The sequence below is a fragment of the Corticium candelabrum genome, chromosome 18 (assembly GCF_963422355.1).
Source record: "Corticium candelabrum chromosome 18, ooCorCand1.1, whole genome shotgun sequence".
In the NCBI taxonomy this organism is placed as follows: domain Eukaryota; kingdom Metazoa; phylum Porifera; class Homoscleromorpha; order Homosclerophorida; family Plakinidae; genus Corticium; species Corticium candelabrum.
Genome location: NC_085102.1, coordinates 3644999 through 3658958, shown reverse-complemented (window position 1 = coordinate 3658958; position 13960 = coordinate 3644999). Strand labels below are relative to the sequence as shown.

At 42.2% G+C, this 13960-nt stretch overlaps 2 protein-coding genes across 2 annotated transcripts; both read left to right on the top strand.

Annotated features, from left to right (window-relative positions):
* Window positions 1–368: 368 nt before the first annotated feature.
* On the top strand, window positions 369–9488 carry LOC134193699 (uncharacterized). Its single transcript, XM_062662537.1, has 6 exons — window positions 369–801; window positions 4509–5108; window positions 5319–5619; window positions 5681–6536; window positions 8920–9404; window positions 9458–9488. The coding sequence occupies exons 1-6, from the start codon at window positions 369–371 to the stop codon at window positions 9486–9488; spliced, it is 2706 nt and encodes a 901-aa protein (XP_062518521.1).
* On the top strand, window positions 9430–13490 carry LOC134194167 (uncharacterized). Its single transcript, XM_062663079.1, has 6 exons — window positions 9430–9779; window positions 9839–9992; window positions 10047–10147; window positions 10200–10638; window positions 12547–12740; window positions 12803–13490. Exons 1-6 carry the CDS (start codon window positions 9493–9495, stop codon window positions 13116–13118), a joined length of 1491 nt encoding a protein of 496 aa, XP_062519063.1. The 5' UTR covers window positions 9430–9492; the 3' UTR covers window positions 13119–13490.
* The last annotated feature ends 470 nt before the right edge of the window (window positions 13491–13960 follow it).

Sequence of the window (13960 nt, the reverse complement as noted above, 5' to 3'; positions counted from 1 at the left end):
TAACTAAGAAACGTTAGGAGTGGCTTAAGTCAAAGAATGTAATTAGAATTAAGTAGCAAGCGATGACAGTCTTAGTTTAAATGCCTTACAGTAGAAACGGCGAACGGCATTGCACCAAAATTAATTAACAGAAAAGGCATTCTCTAACCAGTTGATGCAACCGCATGTACCAAAGAAATCAGACGTTGAATGCAAGGTGATATGAGATCTGTAACGAATTTTCGGTAAATGAATGAAGCAACAAACGTGTCAACAAGCACGCGTTTTACGAAACTCGTCTAAATATAGCGTTATCAAGCATACGGGACAATGAACCATTCAGATGTCACGTGAAGTCTAGATATCGTTGAGTGCTCTACCGGTACATAATGTTCGACTCATCAGAGAATGAACATGAGTCTGATTATCACAGTGGTTCACGCAACTTAACTGGTAGTGCAGATTGTCGGTCTAACACGGACATGAATCTAGAAGAGAAAGAAATGGCAGTAGGAATGTCTGACGACCAGCAGGGTGTGGTCCTTTCTCTCTTTGATCAAGCGGCAACTGTCATTGGAGCTACATTGCCTTTTGAAGCAGTAGAAATGTTGTCTAAGCGGCTGGAAAAGAAAATGAGCGACGAAGAACAGCTAGCAGTCATGAAAGCGTCTTTTCCTACGGACAAAGGCCTCATTAGGCGGTACGCATTCGTCTCTCGAAAGACAGACTACTATAGCAGATTAGACGACATTGAGTTTTCTGATCTGGTGTTCCACCGAAACATACGTACAGATCAATTTGTAAAAGATGCGATGCAGATTGGTGAGTAGCTAACACGTACGTCTGGTGATGTGTTTCGTTGTGGTGTAGTGTGCATGGTACCTACGCGTTTTATCGTCACCTTTAGGTTAATGGTACGCAGGTAATGGTTATTTCAGTTTTACGCGTCTACTATTTTCGTTTCCCTAGACCGAATCGACAGCTTTTATTGAGTAGGCGGGTCTCTGCTATCGACCAGCTAGGTCGTTTCACTTTGCGTCGTTGCTCGCAGCAGCCTAAGACAAGGACACTCGTTCCTTGAGATCTGGTGATCACTTGCATAGACGGCAAGACTGGTTGGATAGTCTGCAAAATCAGTTGGACTGCAAACTGTTGTCTATATAGAAAGAGAAATCGGGGGGAAGGAGAGGGGAGGGTAGGGAGAGGGGAGGGTAGGGGGAGGGTAGGGGAGGGAGAGGGGAGGGGAGGGGGAGGGTAGGGAGAGGGGAGGGTAGGGAGAGGGGAGGGGAGGGGGAGGGGAGGAGAGGGGAGGAGAGGAGAGGGGAGGAGAGGGGGAGGGGAGCAGCGACGGAAACAGCATCTGTAGTTCGCAACGTTACACCACTTTTGCCACTACAGCTGCCATCATGACTCACCATCTACAGTATTTTGTCTTACTGAAGAAATCTACAGACTCTATTGACACGAGGGAATTCATGATGCTGGTCATGCTTTTATACATACAATTCAGCATGTATGATACCTCTAGAAACGATTTGATTTAGCAATTGGTAATAATATCGCAGATAGCTCATACGATAAAATAGCAATTTGAGGAGTAGGGGGTGGCGAGATTGAAAACGTGGAATTAATTAACTAGGGGGCTTCGCGCCGCCGGCGTAGCGCGGGTAGACGCGGGCTATAGCCCCATCATTTTTAGGCGGTCTTAAATTAAATACGTAATGCTTAGAAATGCGCTGTTAATTGTGCCGCACAGTAAACTGAGACATCCTTTATTCCTATGGATCCTATCAAACAATGTGACAAAAATTATTTTCCTGACATTCCTACTCTCGTGTTTAAAGGAGAACTCTCACCAAAATCAACAATCCCTCAGATGACAGCTGTCACGTTATGATACAACCCCTACCTACCAACCGTTTACTACAAACTTCTACCGCAACGGAGAAATAAAACATTGAAATGTCCTGAGTGGGCGTGTTAAGTACCCGTATGTTGCTTTTGGACTAAATCATTGCTGGTTAGCAAGGAAGACCGATACCTGTGCACTTTTCAAGGTAAGGTTTGTGAGACTTATGTAGCACGTTGTGATTTATTGATTAAAGCAAACTGGGACCCAAACTTATCGTGATGTGTTTCTTTTCTATTATTTGTCTAGTACACTTATGAAACTTAGTCTGGGTTCTTTTGCTTGGCTGTTTTGAACCAAAAATGAGTGCTATTTCTCAGTCCCTGCTTTGGAAAAGTTTGTCATATTCGTATGAGACGCTACACATGCGGTGAGCCTGGGGCACTGGCACTCTTCTAAGTAGTCGGCACCTTACTCAGCACTGTTTTCATAGTTGCAGTCATGGCAGAGAGTGCAGGTGCTTCATTTGAGCAGATATTGCCATACCTAGACGGACCTGAGGTAGACTCAGACGAGCTTGAAACTCTTAATTGGAGAAGATGATAGTGCATTAGAGACAGAACATCTAGAGGAACCAAATCAGGGCCGTCTAGGCAACACCGACTGATGTTCATGTTCCTGACTTGTCTTCAGAGCAGGAGCAACAGACACTGAATTGTATCACTTAGATTTCAGCCTTCTACAGGGTTGTCTTAAAGCGTGAATTTCTTCGCACAGCCTTAGTGGCAAACATAGATGGATCGAGAGAACCTTTGGAGGAACCTTTGCCGAATTCGTATGATGAATTTTATGAACAAGGCAGGGCTGCACCTTTACTGACTGCATTGGGTTTTTGCAGTGTACTGCGCTTGGCCGCTTAATTAACACAATTTAGATAATCGCAACTACGAAAACAGTGCTGAGAAGAGTGCCAGTGCCCCAGGCTCACCTCATGTGTGCTGTAGCGTCCCCTCATACTAACAATAGATGACAAACTTTTCCAAAGCAGAGACTAAACGACTGAGAAATCGCTGTTCACAACAGGTTTACCGCCAAGCAAAGGAACCCAGCACTGCCCTAAGTTTCACAAGAGTACTAGACAAATAATAGAAAAGGAAACTCATCACGATCAGTTTGGGGTCCCATTATGCTTTAGTCAGTTCGGGGTCTCAGTTTGCTTAAATTGTCCAAGTTTGCACCATATTTTTTCCTGGATGCGTTAGCTAATGCATCAAAGAGAACTCCAAAGAAAATAAAACCTGATCTCAAAGATGGAGGCTTTATCGTGAAACTTCTTGCTGCTACTTTTAGGCAAACAGTTGCTTTGGTAGCGGAGAAAACACGGGTTATGTACGGAGCATGCGCAAGGGTCCAACGTCATTGGCGCTAAGCTCCGCCTACTCGAAAAGAATTGCCTGCTTAGCTCAGTTACATTGCCAATAAACGACACGAAAACTAAACGTAAATGATAACTATAGAGGGATCTTGTGTTTTAAGGCCTTGGAAGAGCTCTCTACAACGAAAGTTAGGAGGATGCTAGACGCCGTTTCTCCCAGCAGACTTGACCCTTTTCTCCCACAGAAGATGAGGCTAGCGCAATAACCACTCAACGATAATTAGTGTTAGCCTTTGTTCTATTATTCTACAAAGAGAAACATTCAGTAGGTTAAAATATGAGGTTCTCTTGGAGAGATCTGAGTAAGCGGACCCGCCCCTTTCAAACAGTGGCTGGACGAAGTGTTACAGGTTCAGAATGGCTTTGATTGAGCTTTAGAATTTTACCCGAGCGCAATGATGTAAACGGTGTAGCTAGTACTGTAGTACGTAATGTGTTTACACTCTACGCAGTGTGTAGACTCGTTACCATGGCAATATACCGCCCCTTCGTCATTTCCGGATATTCAATCCTCTATCGCGGCTCATGAGGCATCAAGAAGCCATGCTGATCGCTAAAGCTGACCACACCGGATTGCTAAGTAATAGGACTAGAGAACAGCAGAACAGAGGTGTACGCCTACGCAGGTTTCTCGAATAGAACGTCTACGCTTCCTTGACATACTTGAACGTTGTGCGTGCATTTCTCCTCGCAGATCAATAGAGCGAAGACAGAAGCTAATTACTTATCGCTGACTTTTATTGCGTTAGCTTTATTTTCTGTGGAAGGAGAGAGTCAAGTCTGCTGCTTGAAAACGGCCTCTAGCATCCTACTTTCGTTATGGAGAGCTCTTCGAAGGCCTTAAAACACAAGACCCCTCTATATTTACCATTCTCCTTTAGTTTTCGTGTAGTTTAAAGGCAATAGAACTGAGCCACGCAGGCGATTTGGTGTAGGCAGAGCTTAACTCGCTTAATTACGTACCTAACCCTTGTTTTCTCCGCTACCCCCAAAACGACTGTTTGCCTGAAAGTAGCGCAGCACAAAGTTTCGCGATAAAGCCTACAGTTTGAGATCGCGTTGTATTTTCATTGAAGTTTTCCTTTAATTAATTAAGCCAGTAAGAAGTGAGCGTGTCCCGTAACACAGTAAAGTCTAGCCCTGACAGTTTTAGCTACGCCCATGAGGCTCCAGCCCCATTATATGGTTAGAGACACTTTCTAAAATTAAGAAAAAGTAGAATAACTTCTAATATATTGTTTTTAGGATTTTGTTTGACTGGAAAATATCAATCGTTTTCCGGAAGTAAGAGAAATGAGATAGTTGCTTCTGTCTATTTCGACCGTCAACGTGTTACTTCAACGTTGTGCTCGGAACATCATGACTCCAAATGGTGTCGGCACGTCGTCACACTTATATTTTACCGCATGGATAGTCCAGAAAAAGTCAAGTATCGTCTGCCGGTGTCTGATTCTGTTCAACGTCTTTCTGATAGCGAGCAGAAGCAATTTATTAATATACTGCTCGCTCAACGTCCTTTAGAAATGTTGGGGTTTGCCCAGGAAACTTTAGACGAGCTGCTAGATAAAAGGCACAGCAACAAAGTTACTAGCAACGACGTAGATTTGAATGACTCGTCAGTTGTCGTCGTGCAAGATTGCACTGCAGGTGGAGCAGTAGACGACGAAGGTCTATGGTGTGTGGATGACAAAGAAGTTAGTCGAATTTCACAAGATTTCTTTAGGACGGATTCTGCTTTCGGCATCTCTCCTCCATTAGATCGATACAGAGAAGAGCCTGAGTCTTGGGATGTCATTCTAGAAAGATCAGTGTATGAAACTGATTTACCAATTTCATCAATATTTGGTATGTATATATCATTTCCATGCATATAAAATTTGCATGCTTGCATGCACGTTACTTTGGTTGTGTGTAACTCTTGGGAAAATCGGCTGTTTTAAAAAATTTTTACCGTAGCGCGATAAGATTAAATTTAGTCGTTTACTTTTGTTTAATTAAGCTCCTTTGTCAAAAGCAATGTAATTGTCAGCATTACTATTTACAGTCACTGTGCAGATAATGGAAGTTTTAGAGAAAACGAAGAGGAGTCGTACTCTTTTGATAGAAACGTCAAAACTATACTTCAAGTTATCACCGATCTGACAAAGAGAGGTGAGACAAGCCCAATTGCAGCTCTCAATGTCATTACCGAAGAGTGGTTAAAAGCATTAGCAAGAAAAGCTATTGGCAAGAAAGAAATAGAAAAGTACTCCAGTCAGTCAAGCAACGGAGCATGCAATATTGTCAATAAAATACCTCAAGTTCAATCACAACGGGTTCGACGGAGGAAAGACGTTGGCTTTCTTTCTGCAATCGAGTATTTGAATTAATTCAATAATATACTTCTTGCATTAACTACAAGTATGTTTTGTTTGTAGACCGTTCTTTTTCCCCGACAAGCTAGCAGTCAGTTGGAGAAGAGTAGCATTTGGATCGATTTTTGATGATGATTTGGTATCATGGATTCGAAGCAAGCTGAATAATTTGGCTCAAAAGCTTGACAACATCACTCTTGTGGCTCTCACCAACATGGAAAATGAACAGCAGTCTGAGAGCAGGCAAACGGAGTACTATTGTTCACAGGGAGGTAAAGTCCTTTGCGATAACCTTTACGAATGGAACAGATTTCAACACATAGCAGATCTTCTCAATCCAACTGTTTGTGAAGTCTATAGGGCTGTGTCAAAGAATGTCGTTTCTGTCAGCAAATCTCTCGTATTGGCGTCTGCTCTTCCTGGCTGTGAAGTACTCTACACGGCTGCTTACCTTGTGTTATGTCTAATAGACAACGGAATGAACAAAGCTGCCGATATGCTGGCAAGAAGTTGTATTATGAACACATTTCGTCCAATTTTATTTACCACTCATCAGAACAGCGGTTGTGATCCAGTTATAGAACCGTCACTAGAATCAGAATATGAACGGTTTTCTAGAGTTGTTCAATGCCACGAAAAAATCGCCGAGTCATTCTGGAAAAGGAATTGCAAAACTGGCTTGATAAATGTTTTAAATGTTTTCTTCAAAACCATTGAAGAAAATTCGTGGGCATGGTCTACCAGGTATACATGGAATATGGCACCTTGGATCAATAAATCATTTTCCCCAGGATCAAGAGGAATGGAAATGAATTCGAAAGTGAATCTTGTAACTTTAGTAGCGCCAGCAGCTATGATTCTGGGACTGCTGTGCGTTGTCTTGCCACTAGATATTGAGAAGACTTCATCCATAGAACAGGTAATATAACTACAATGGCAATCATAGATAATACTAAAAGTATTACAATAAATAATATTAATTGCAATAATATAACTACATTAATATTGGCCATGGTTTAGTGGTTAGCGAAACTTGTCTGCCTTTTTTCTTATGGTTCTCCAGCTTTATTCATAAGACTATGACTCGTTTCACTCGTTGGGGAGTTTTGTGGTCTGGCGAACGGTTCGTTGACGATGACGTTCAGCGCTTTCCTGGCGGTCATTGACGTCCACTAGGCGTGCTGTTTACGAGTTCACCGTTACCGTAATGCCTGCAATTTACATCGAATTGGCTACTCATTCATCGCCGTGTAGACTACACAGAAACATTTACCCTGCTGTTCTTACCTGCCTGGTTGGTGGGCGCCCAGATAGAGGTAAAGATCCCATTTGCCCGTCATGGAAGGGCATAGCGACACAGAAATCCTGATCAGGTGAAAGGGTTGTTGCACACAGATTGTACCTTCTCTGATAACATCTAGATAAAGTTTGGTCTGTCCAAGTATTCTAACGGCAAGCTCACTGGACGCAATTCTGGGGTGACGGTAGGAAAAACGGACACCATCAACTGTTTGGAACCCGTTACCGTGTCAAGTCTACAAGTGCTTGCGTGATGACGAGAGTAACGGCATCCAGCACAGCACTACGCGGGAGACACTCCGTCTTGAGAACTTTTGCAGAGTTAAGATGGTTCTTCGGACTGAGTTGTACTCTTGGAACAAGATTCTGGCCATCAACGGGTTTGAACTGCCGGTTCTTACTTACAGTTTTGATGTCATTCGTTAGAGGAGCACGGATCTGATCGATGGCCCAGAAAAATTTTCTGTATGCACACTGTTCACCATCCTACGGCATACGTTGACCGGCTGTACGCTCCGTGCACCAAGGGCGGTCGACGGTTACAACAGATCGAGTCGACGTATCAGTCGTGTATTGTAGGGTTGGACTGTTATCTTCACTGCAGCTCTCGTCGCTTCATGCTAATGGTACAGGAGTGTGATACTACGAGGTTCTCTCATTCGATCCAACGCATGGCCCGTCAGTTTGCTGCACGACTGCAGGGGAGTCTCTCTAAGGACAGCAAGTCGCAGGGCCTGCATTGAATTGGGACAATTCTGTATGATGGTGTCTTCGAGCAAGTGCCTCAGACAGATGCAAAACATTTCTGTACGTGCGGCAGTTCTCTTCCTGTACAGTCCCGGGGTAAAAACGTATGCATGGTCAGTATCGGTGTGTCACTGAGAAACCATTTGTGGACATAAAGAGACCTACGGATGGCTACAGTAACAAAATCTTCCTGTTGCAACTGAGAGACTGGTTGTTGCAGACTCGGTATTATGAGCGCAACATTCTGCATCTAGACGTCAGTCCCACTTGCCGCTTGTGCAGTGTAGGCCTTGAGACAGTTGACAACATTTTGGCAGGCTGCATATATTGTTCTTGCACCTTAACTACTTTGGTCGACACAATCAGGTGACCGCTATTATTCACTAAGACATTTGTCGTACTTTTGAGGTTCCAGTGGAGAGGAGATTGTACCGGCATCATTCTGATAGGCTTATAGAGACGTACGACATCATTGTGATGTGGATATAGCCATTCCTACTGTTAGAAAGATTAGTGCTAATCGTCCTGACATCTGTTTAGAAATAAGAAGACAAAAAATTGTCTCCTTATTGATAAGAGTTGTCCGGCTGACGGCAACATCGCAAGGAAACAGGCTGAGAAGTTGACGAAATACAGTGACCTGCGGTTGGAAGTAAGTCGCATGTGGCACTGTCGGACACTGGTTGTTGCGGTGGTGTTGGGAGTGTTGGGCACAGTGCACGCAGATATTGCACAGTGGCTGGACATTATTGCAGGTCATCACGACCTCCAGCACGTCCAAAAAACAGTGCTTCTTAGATCCAGTCGGATCCTGCGTAAACTCATGCCTTCTGTATAGACAGCCATGATGGTCTAAGCACCTCTAAGGCAGAATTTGCCTCCGGTGCTTACAAAAGACCTTACGAATGAGACTGATCTACTTGAGCACGACATTAAGCTTATATAAATTACACAAAACTATCATTGCATTCTATAGCAACCAGACGTATAATGCTATTAGTTATATCTACGTAGTGGGACAATATCCATGTAATTTCATTAAATAAAGATATTGACAATGAATATTATCTGCAAAAGTTTGTGCAACAACTAAAAATGGCTCTAAATATTAGCTAAGTTATTGCCCTATGACGTAATGATCAATGTGGTTAACTGAAATATTAAAACGCTTTCTCTAAAAATCTAATTATAGAGACTTTACATAATATTATAACAATGTGTATTTAAAAATGATGACAATTTAATATTTCTTGCAGGCTCAAATTGTTAGAGAAAAGAATAGAATCTTCTCGGCGATTTGTCAACACATGAGTAAAACAACTGATGATTTTCCACAGCAGATCAGTCAGTTGGCTCCCTTTCTGGAACGAAATGTCTCACATCTTCACGCACCTTCTACTGCGGTGCTGTTTCTTTATTGCGCAATCTTGTTGAATCCCGAGCTTGAAGACAGCTGCAACGACGAACAAAGGCAATTACTGTCAGCCACAGTTGCAGCTCTAAGACAGCAAACTGTTGTTTTAGTCAGTCTTTTGACTGAAACAACCTTTGTTGATTTCAGTTGTTATGAAACTCAGTGTGCTGCTTCTACTCTTATGGCGTTCGAAACGTATTCACAGTCTAACGAAAGCCTTAGTCTTGTATTTCGATCTGTAACCGAACCTTTATTGCAACTATTACAAAACAGGATTCCAAGGCAGTCCATTAGTGACAACAAAATGGCTGAACGGGAGAGCAACGAGCATGCACAAAAACCTGCGTTGTATGAAAACCACCTTAACGTTTATCTCACAGACTTATTCGAAATCGTGAGTGCTCTATATGACAAGATGCCTAATACCATTGGATATTCACACATGTACAGAGCGTATAGCGACTATATGCAAATTGTACAACGACTTTTAATGTTGGAATCGCCGATCGCAGAGCTGGTGAAAAAGTCAAGAAGAGGCACAACAGACTCCTCAATACCATCTGTTGTGATTTGCAAATTGACAAATCGGGAACGAGCAGAATGTACGCTAAAGCGGCTAACTGTGATAGATCTATTGTTATATCTTCTGCGAGTAGAGGCCTTTATGAAAGAAAGGGATAGACTCAGACACTCAATACTCAAGTATGTAAAGCATGCAGATGCCATGAAATAAATAGCTTTCATCTGCGCTGCTTATATAGGCTATTGCAAGATGTCGCTAAAGACGTTGGCTCAGTTTCAGTTTTAGAGGGAGTCGTTGCAAAGGACTGGGATAATTTTATTACAGCCAAAGAACTATTTACCTATTTTCTAAGTCACAAAGAATTTCAAAAATCTTTCTTATCTAAGCGAGAGGTAAAATATAGTCGTTTAGATTGTTTTTTGACTATAAACATTGTTTGAAAACAGGAATGTGCTACTTTTGCGATTACTACCGTCAAAGATATATTTCTTAACTGCGCTACCGTGCTGTCTAGAACACACAGCTATGAGTTATACGAAACAGCAAGGTATACGTTGCATTTTGCTTTTTGCTTCAATTTCTGTATTAGTTTTCTTTAGTAATCTAGCAATAGTCGACAATGTTATTGTTGACATACTGGCAGACGCTGCTGATTTGCAGCAAAATCTTTGCTACGATTTTCTTTTCCTTTTGTTTCAACATGGTACTGAAATGGCTACTCTAAATCAGCAAATGGAAGTGGGTATAGCAGCACTAAAACGTTGGCAGCAACACTGCAGCATCTCTGGCAATTATGTCGAGCTCAACAATATACATGGGAATTCCTATTATGGATACTCGAATTCTGAAGACATCGCTATATTGGGATGCTTGCGTTTGGCGGCCTTGGCAGTTCGCATTGACAACGACGTGTTAGTTGCACGTGATACACATTTACAAGCAACGGAATGCAATAAAATGCAGGCAGTTACGGATCTCATCACTGTACTCTTGCAAGATTGGATTGACCCAGTAATTGCAACTGTTTTCCTTATTGAGGTAAGAATTATTGAATACTAGTGACAAGTAATAGTGTGTTTGTGTGTGTGTGTGTGTGTGTGTGTGTGTGTGTGTGTGTGTGTGTGTGTGTGTGTGTGTGTGTGTGTGTGTGTGTCTGTCTGTCTGTCTGTCTGTCTGTCTGTCTGTCTGTCTGTCTGTCTGTCTGTTTGTCTGTCTGTCTGTCTGTCTGTGCGTGCGTGTGTGCGTTGTGTGCGTGCGTTGTGTGCGTGCTTGCGTGCGTATGCGTCTTTATTTGCGTGTGTGCGCGCGTGTACGTTTCCTTGTGCGTGTGTTTGTTCGTGTGCGTGAGTGCGTGTTTTACTGGTCCTTATTTTCATTTCGCTGCTACCAAGCGCGTCCACAGGCTACAGATTGCGGAGAAGCCATAAGGGTTAGCTGGGAAAACCCAGATTGGACTTGATGAGTAGACAAGCTGGCAGCAGTACTGACAGGAACCGATGAGGCAAAAGGTGCTATTATTGTACCTATAATAGATCACATATTTTCTATGAAGGTAGTAGTGCATAGACGTGGCGAGTTTGAACGCCATTAAATAGATCGTTTTCTAAAAGTTTGTTTTGTTTAAAGGACTATACAGGTATCTCAACAAAACCTTATACGTAGGCAGCGATGAGCCATTTCTCTCTTGAGAGAATTTTCTTCCTTTTTTTACAGGATTCTGATCAGCGTCCATACTTAATTGTTGCTAACATACGTTGTCAACATTCTGCAACTATTTGAAACGGAAAGTAGTATCTGTTCTTGCACACGCTTGTCTCTTGCGCAAGTGGTCATGCCACTACATCATCCGCTAAAAGTGGTGTCGCTAGACATGGGACTGAGAAAAACATGGACCTCCAACATTTGGTCAACATTAGCCTTTTACGATATCCCTTATATAGTTAATTGAACCCCAACAGTTGTTCTTGCCAATTTTGGAGATCCTACAGCGCAACCCTAACTGCTTCTACTTCCACTTTCATAGTTATGTAGTTTTATCTTTTTGCGCGTTTTATCAAAATTCGACGAAAGCAAATCAGCTTGAGAAAAGAATTTTCTTCATAGACACTAGTAAAAATACCCGTTCTTTGGCCGGGGTCTAGCAGCAGTCGGCAGCTGTAACAGTCAGAGTTTGCATACATATTTATTCCGCCTGATTTTATTGGCACTTAACATTAACTGTTACTTTAATTGAAAAGACCATTGTATACAGAATTTAGTATCTGCATGCATGACCCTTTTGAACATATTTGAGAGCAAAACATCCGTATATCATATATATCGTCATCTCTTCAACTCTACCATCAAATATCCGAATGTTGCGGCACTTTTCGTGCTCTCTCTGTTTCGCCACATGCCGCCGCTCTTTGCTTCGATTATGACACCAGTCCAGTCGCTGACCGTAGGTCGATGTGTCGACGTCCGACGTGACGCAGTCTCCCATTCTGGTAGTGAGTTCGGTGTCTATACGCCCTTTTGCTACACTGTGACTACCATAGTAGCGGAAGCGAAATGCAAGCTAGACATCAAGCAATTTGGAGTCTACTGAAACAAAAGCTGGAGGAAAGAAACGAATCAGTTCCTCGGTTGATGTCAACTTGAAAAACCTTGCTATTGAGAAAGGAAACGTCGACTTATTGGGTCTTGTACATTGCTTAGTTTGGATCAAATGCGGACCTACACAGCTGAGTGGTCAGTTCGCATGAACCTCAAGGCTTCCAGCTTACGGGCCTGAAACTGTTGCATACACACAGATAGATACTAATATACAAATGCGTATTAATTAGATCAAATATATGATATTATGTAGGGGCTGTGTTTGTTTGTTTGCTTGATTGTAATGCAAATATGAATATATAGATAGATAGATGCTTGCCATAATTGTATGTTGTGGTTTCTATTTGCGAGGTATGTTGCAAATTGCAAGACCCTATTGAAATAGCAGTACCAGCAAGCGGATCGCCTTTGTTGAAGTCTTCTATTTTACTGACGTTGAAAGACATATTTCGTGCTCACCGTACATTCATGAGTAGCGCTAGTGCTGAAACAATATTTTGCAAACTCTTCACTACAACTCATGTAGCTAAAGAACTGGCTCGAAAGTTAGAATCTTAAAGTAACTATATTTGTATTTGATAACTTTATCAAGTTTTATTGTTTCTAGATCTAAGTATTCAATTGCTGAATTTTTATTTTTCTGCAAACGTTCTCCTCCGTCTGGATATTTCATGGGAAGAGCCAAGTCACTTGATCGAATTCCTTGCATTTGTGACTTTGTTTGCCTCGAGTTTCTGTGTCAGGTATGTCCAGACGATGGATTTAATTTTGAGACGCTACTAGCAAAGCCAAAATGGAAAAGAAAAAAATCTCCAGGCAGTCGTCAGTACCAAGAAGTTATGCAAGAATTTAGAAGGTCTAGAGCAAAAAGGAACTCGAAACCACCACAGCCGCAAAGTCAACAAGACAATCCGATGTCGTAAACTGTCAAAGTTACCGGTGTACTATATCATATTTTCAGATGGCAAATCAATGCGATGGAACAAGTACAGAATGTTTTGAATTTCGGACTGTTACGGCTATGACAACTTGGACTAAATTCGCATGTTGCTAGATATCTTAGTTTGAATTGATGGACTATGTGGCTGCTTGGACATTTTGTTCACCATATACTAACTTTATATTGCGTAGATGTTCTTGTCTCCATCCAGCTGTTATGGTAGTTGTGACATTTTTATCTTTGGCGTTTTACAAGCGAAGCATTAAGGGCTGTGTGTATATGTAATATTTTATAATGGTTGGTGGGCGGTTAATTAATAAGAACTATGGCACCTATTGGAAAAATAATTTGATAACGTGAGAGTACATGCGACATAGATGCGGATTTTTACCGATCTCAAGGGCATACCACTATGGACTTTTATGTTGGGTGTAACCGTATCTATAGCATCTAGAATTTCTACTTTGTGCAACACAACGCAACTCATTCTTAGTCAAAACAGGATACGCCCGTCAGACATATAGTATTTTTACGAAACGATTCATCTAATCTAAATCAGCTAAAATTATAGTTTCTAGGGCTCAGGTGATTTCGTGAAAATAACCATACAATTTAGCGAAACCGTTGACGTTTCTTCAATCGACGTCACCGCCATCACTCTCCAGCTGTCTTTCGACGTCGACTCGCCGCCCGATCAATACACTCTCGTCGACCGGCGGCTGACGGGCAAACGTCGACGGCCCCAAGATCACACTCAATATCAGTCTCGACGACCTGAACAACGTGAAGGCGCGACGAATCGGACTGTCAAACATGCGGACGTGG

What these genes read in the sequence shown, in the direction of transcription:
- LOC134193699 (XM_062662537.1), top strand. Translation starts at nt 369, where the DNA reads ATGTTCGACTCATCAGAGAATGAACATGAGTCTGATTATCACAGTGGT. An exon ending in AAAAGATGCGATGCAGATTG is followed by an intron (nt 802 to 4,508) that starts GTGAGTAGCTAA and finishes TATTGTTTTTAG; the next exon opens with GATTTTGTTTGACTGGAAAA. An exon ending in ACCAATTTCATCAATATTTG is followed by an intron (nt 5,109 to 5,318) that starts GTATGTATATAT and finishes GTCACTGTGCAG; the next exon opens with ATAATGGAAGTTTTAGAGAA.
- LOC134194167 (XM_062663079.1), top strand. Translation starts at nt 9,493, where the DNA reads ATGCCTAATACCATTGGATATTCACACATGTACAGAGCGTATAGCGAC. An exon ending in GAGTTATACGAAACAGCAAG is followed by an intron (nt 10,148 to 10,199) that starts GTATACGTTGCA and finishes AGTTTTCTTTAG; the next exon opens with TAATCTAGCAATAGTCGACA. An exon ending in GCTAAAGAACTGGCTCGAAA is followed by an intron (nt 12,741 to 12,802) that starts GTTAGAATCTTA and finishes TATTGTTTCTAG; the next exon opens with ATCTAAGTATTCAATTGCTG.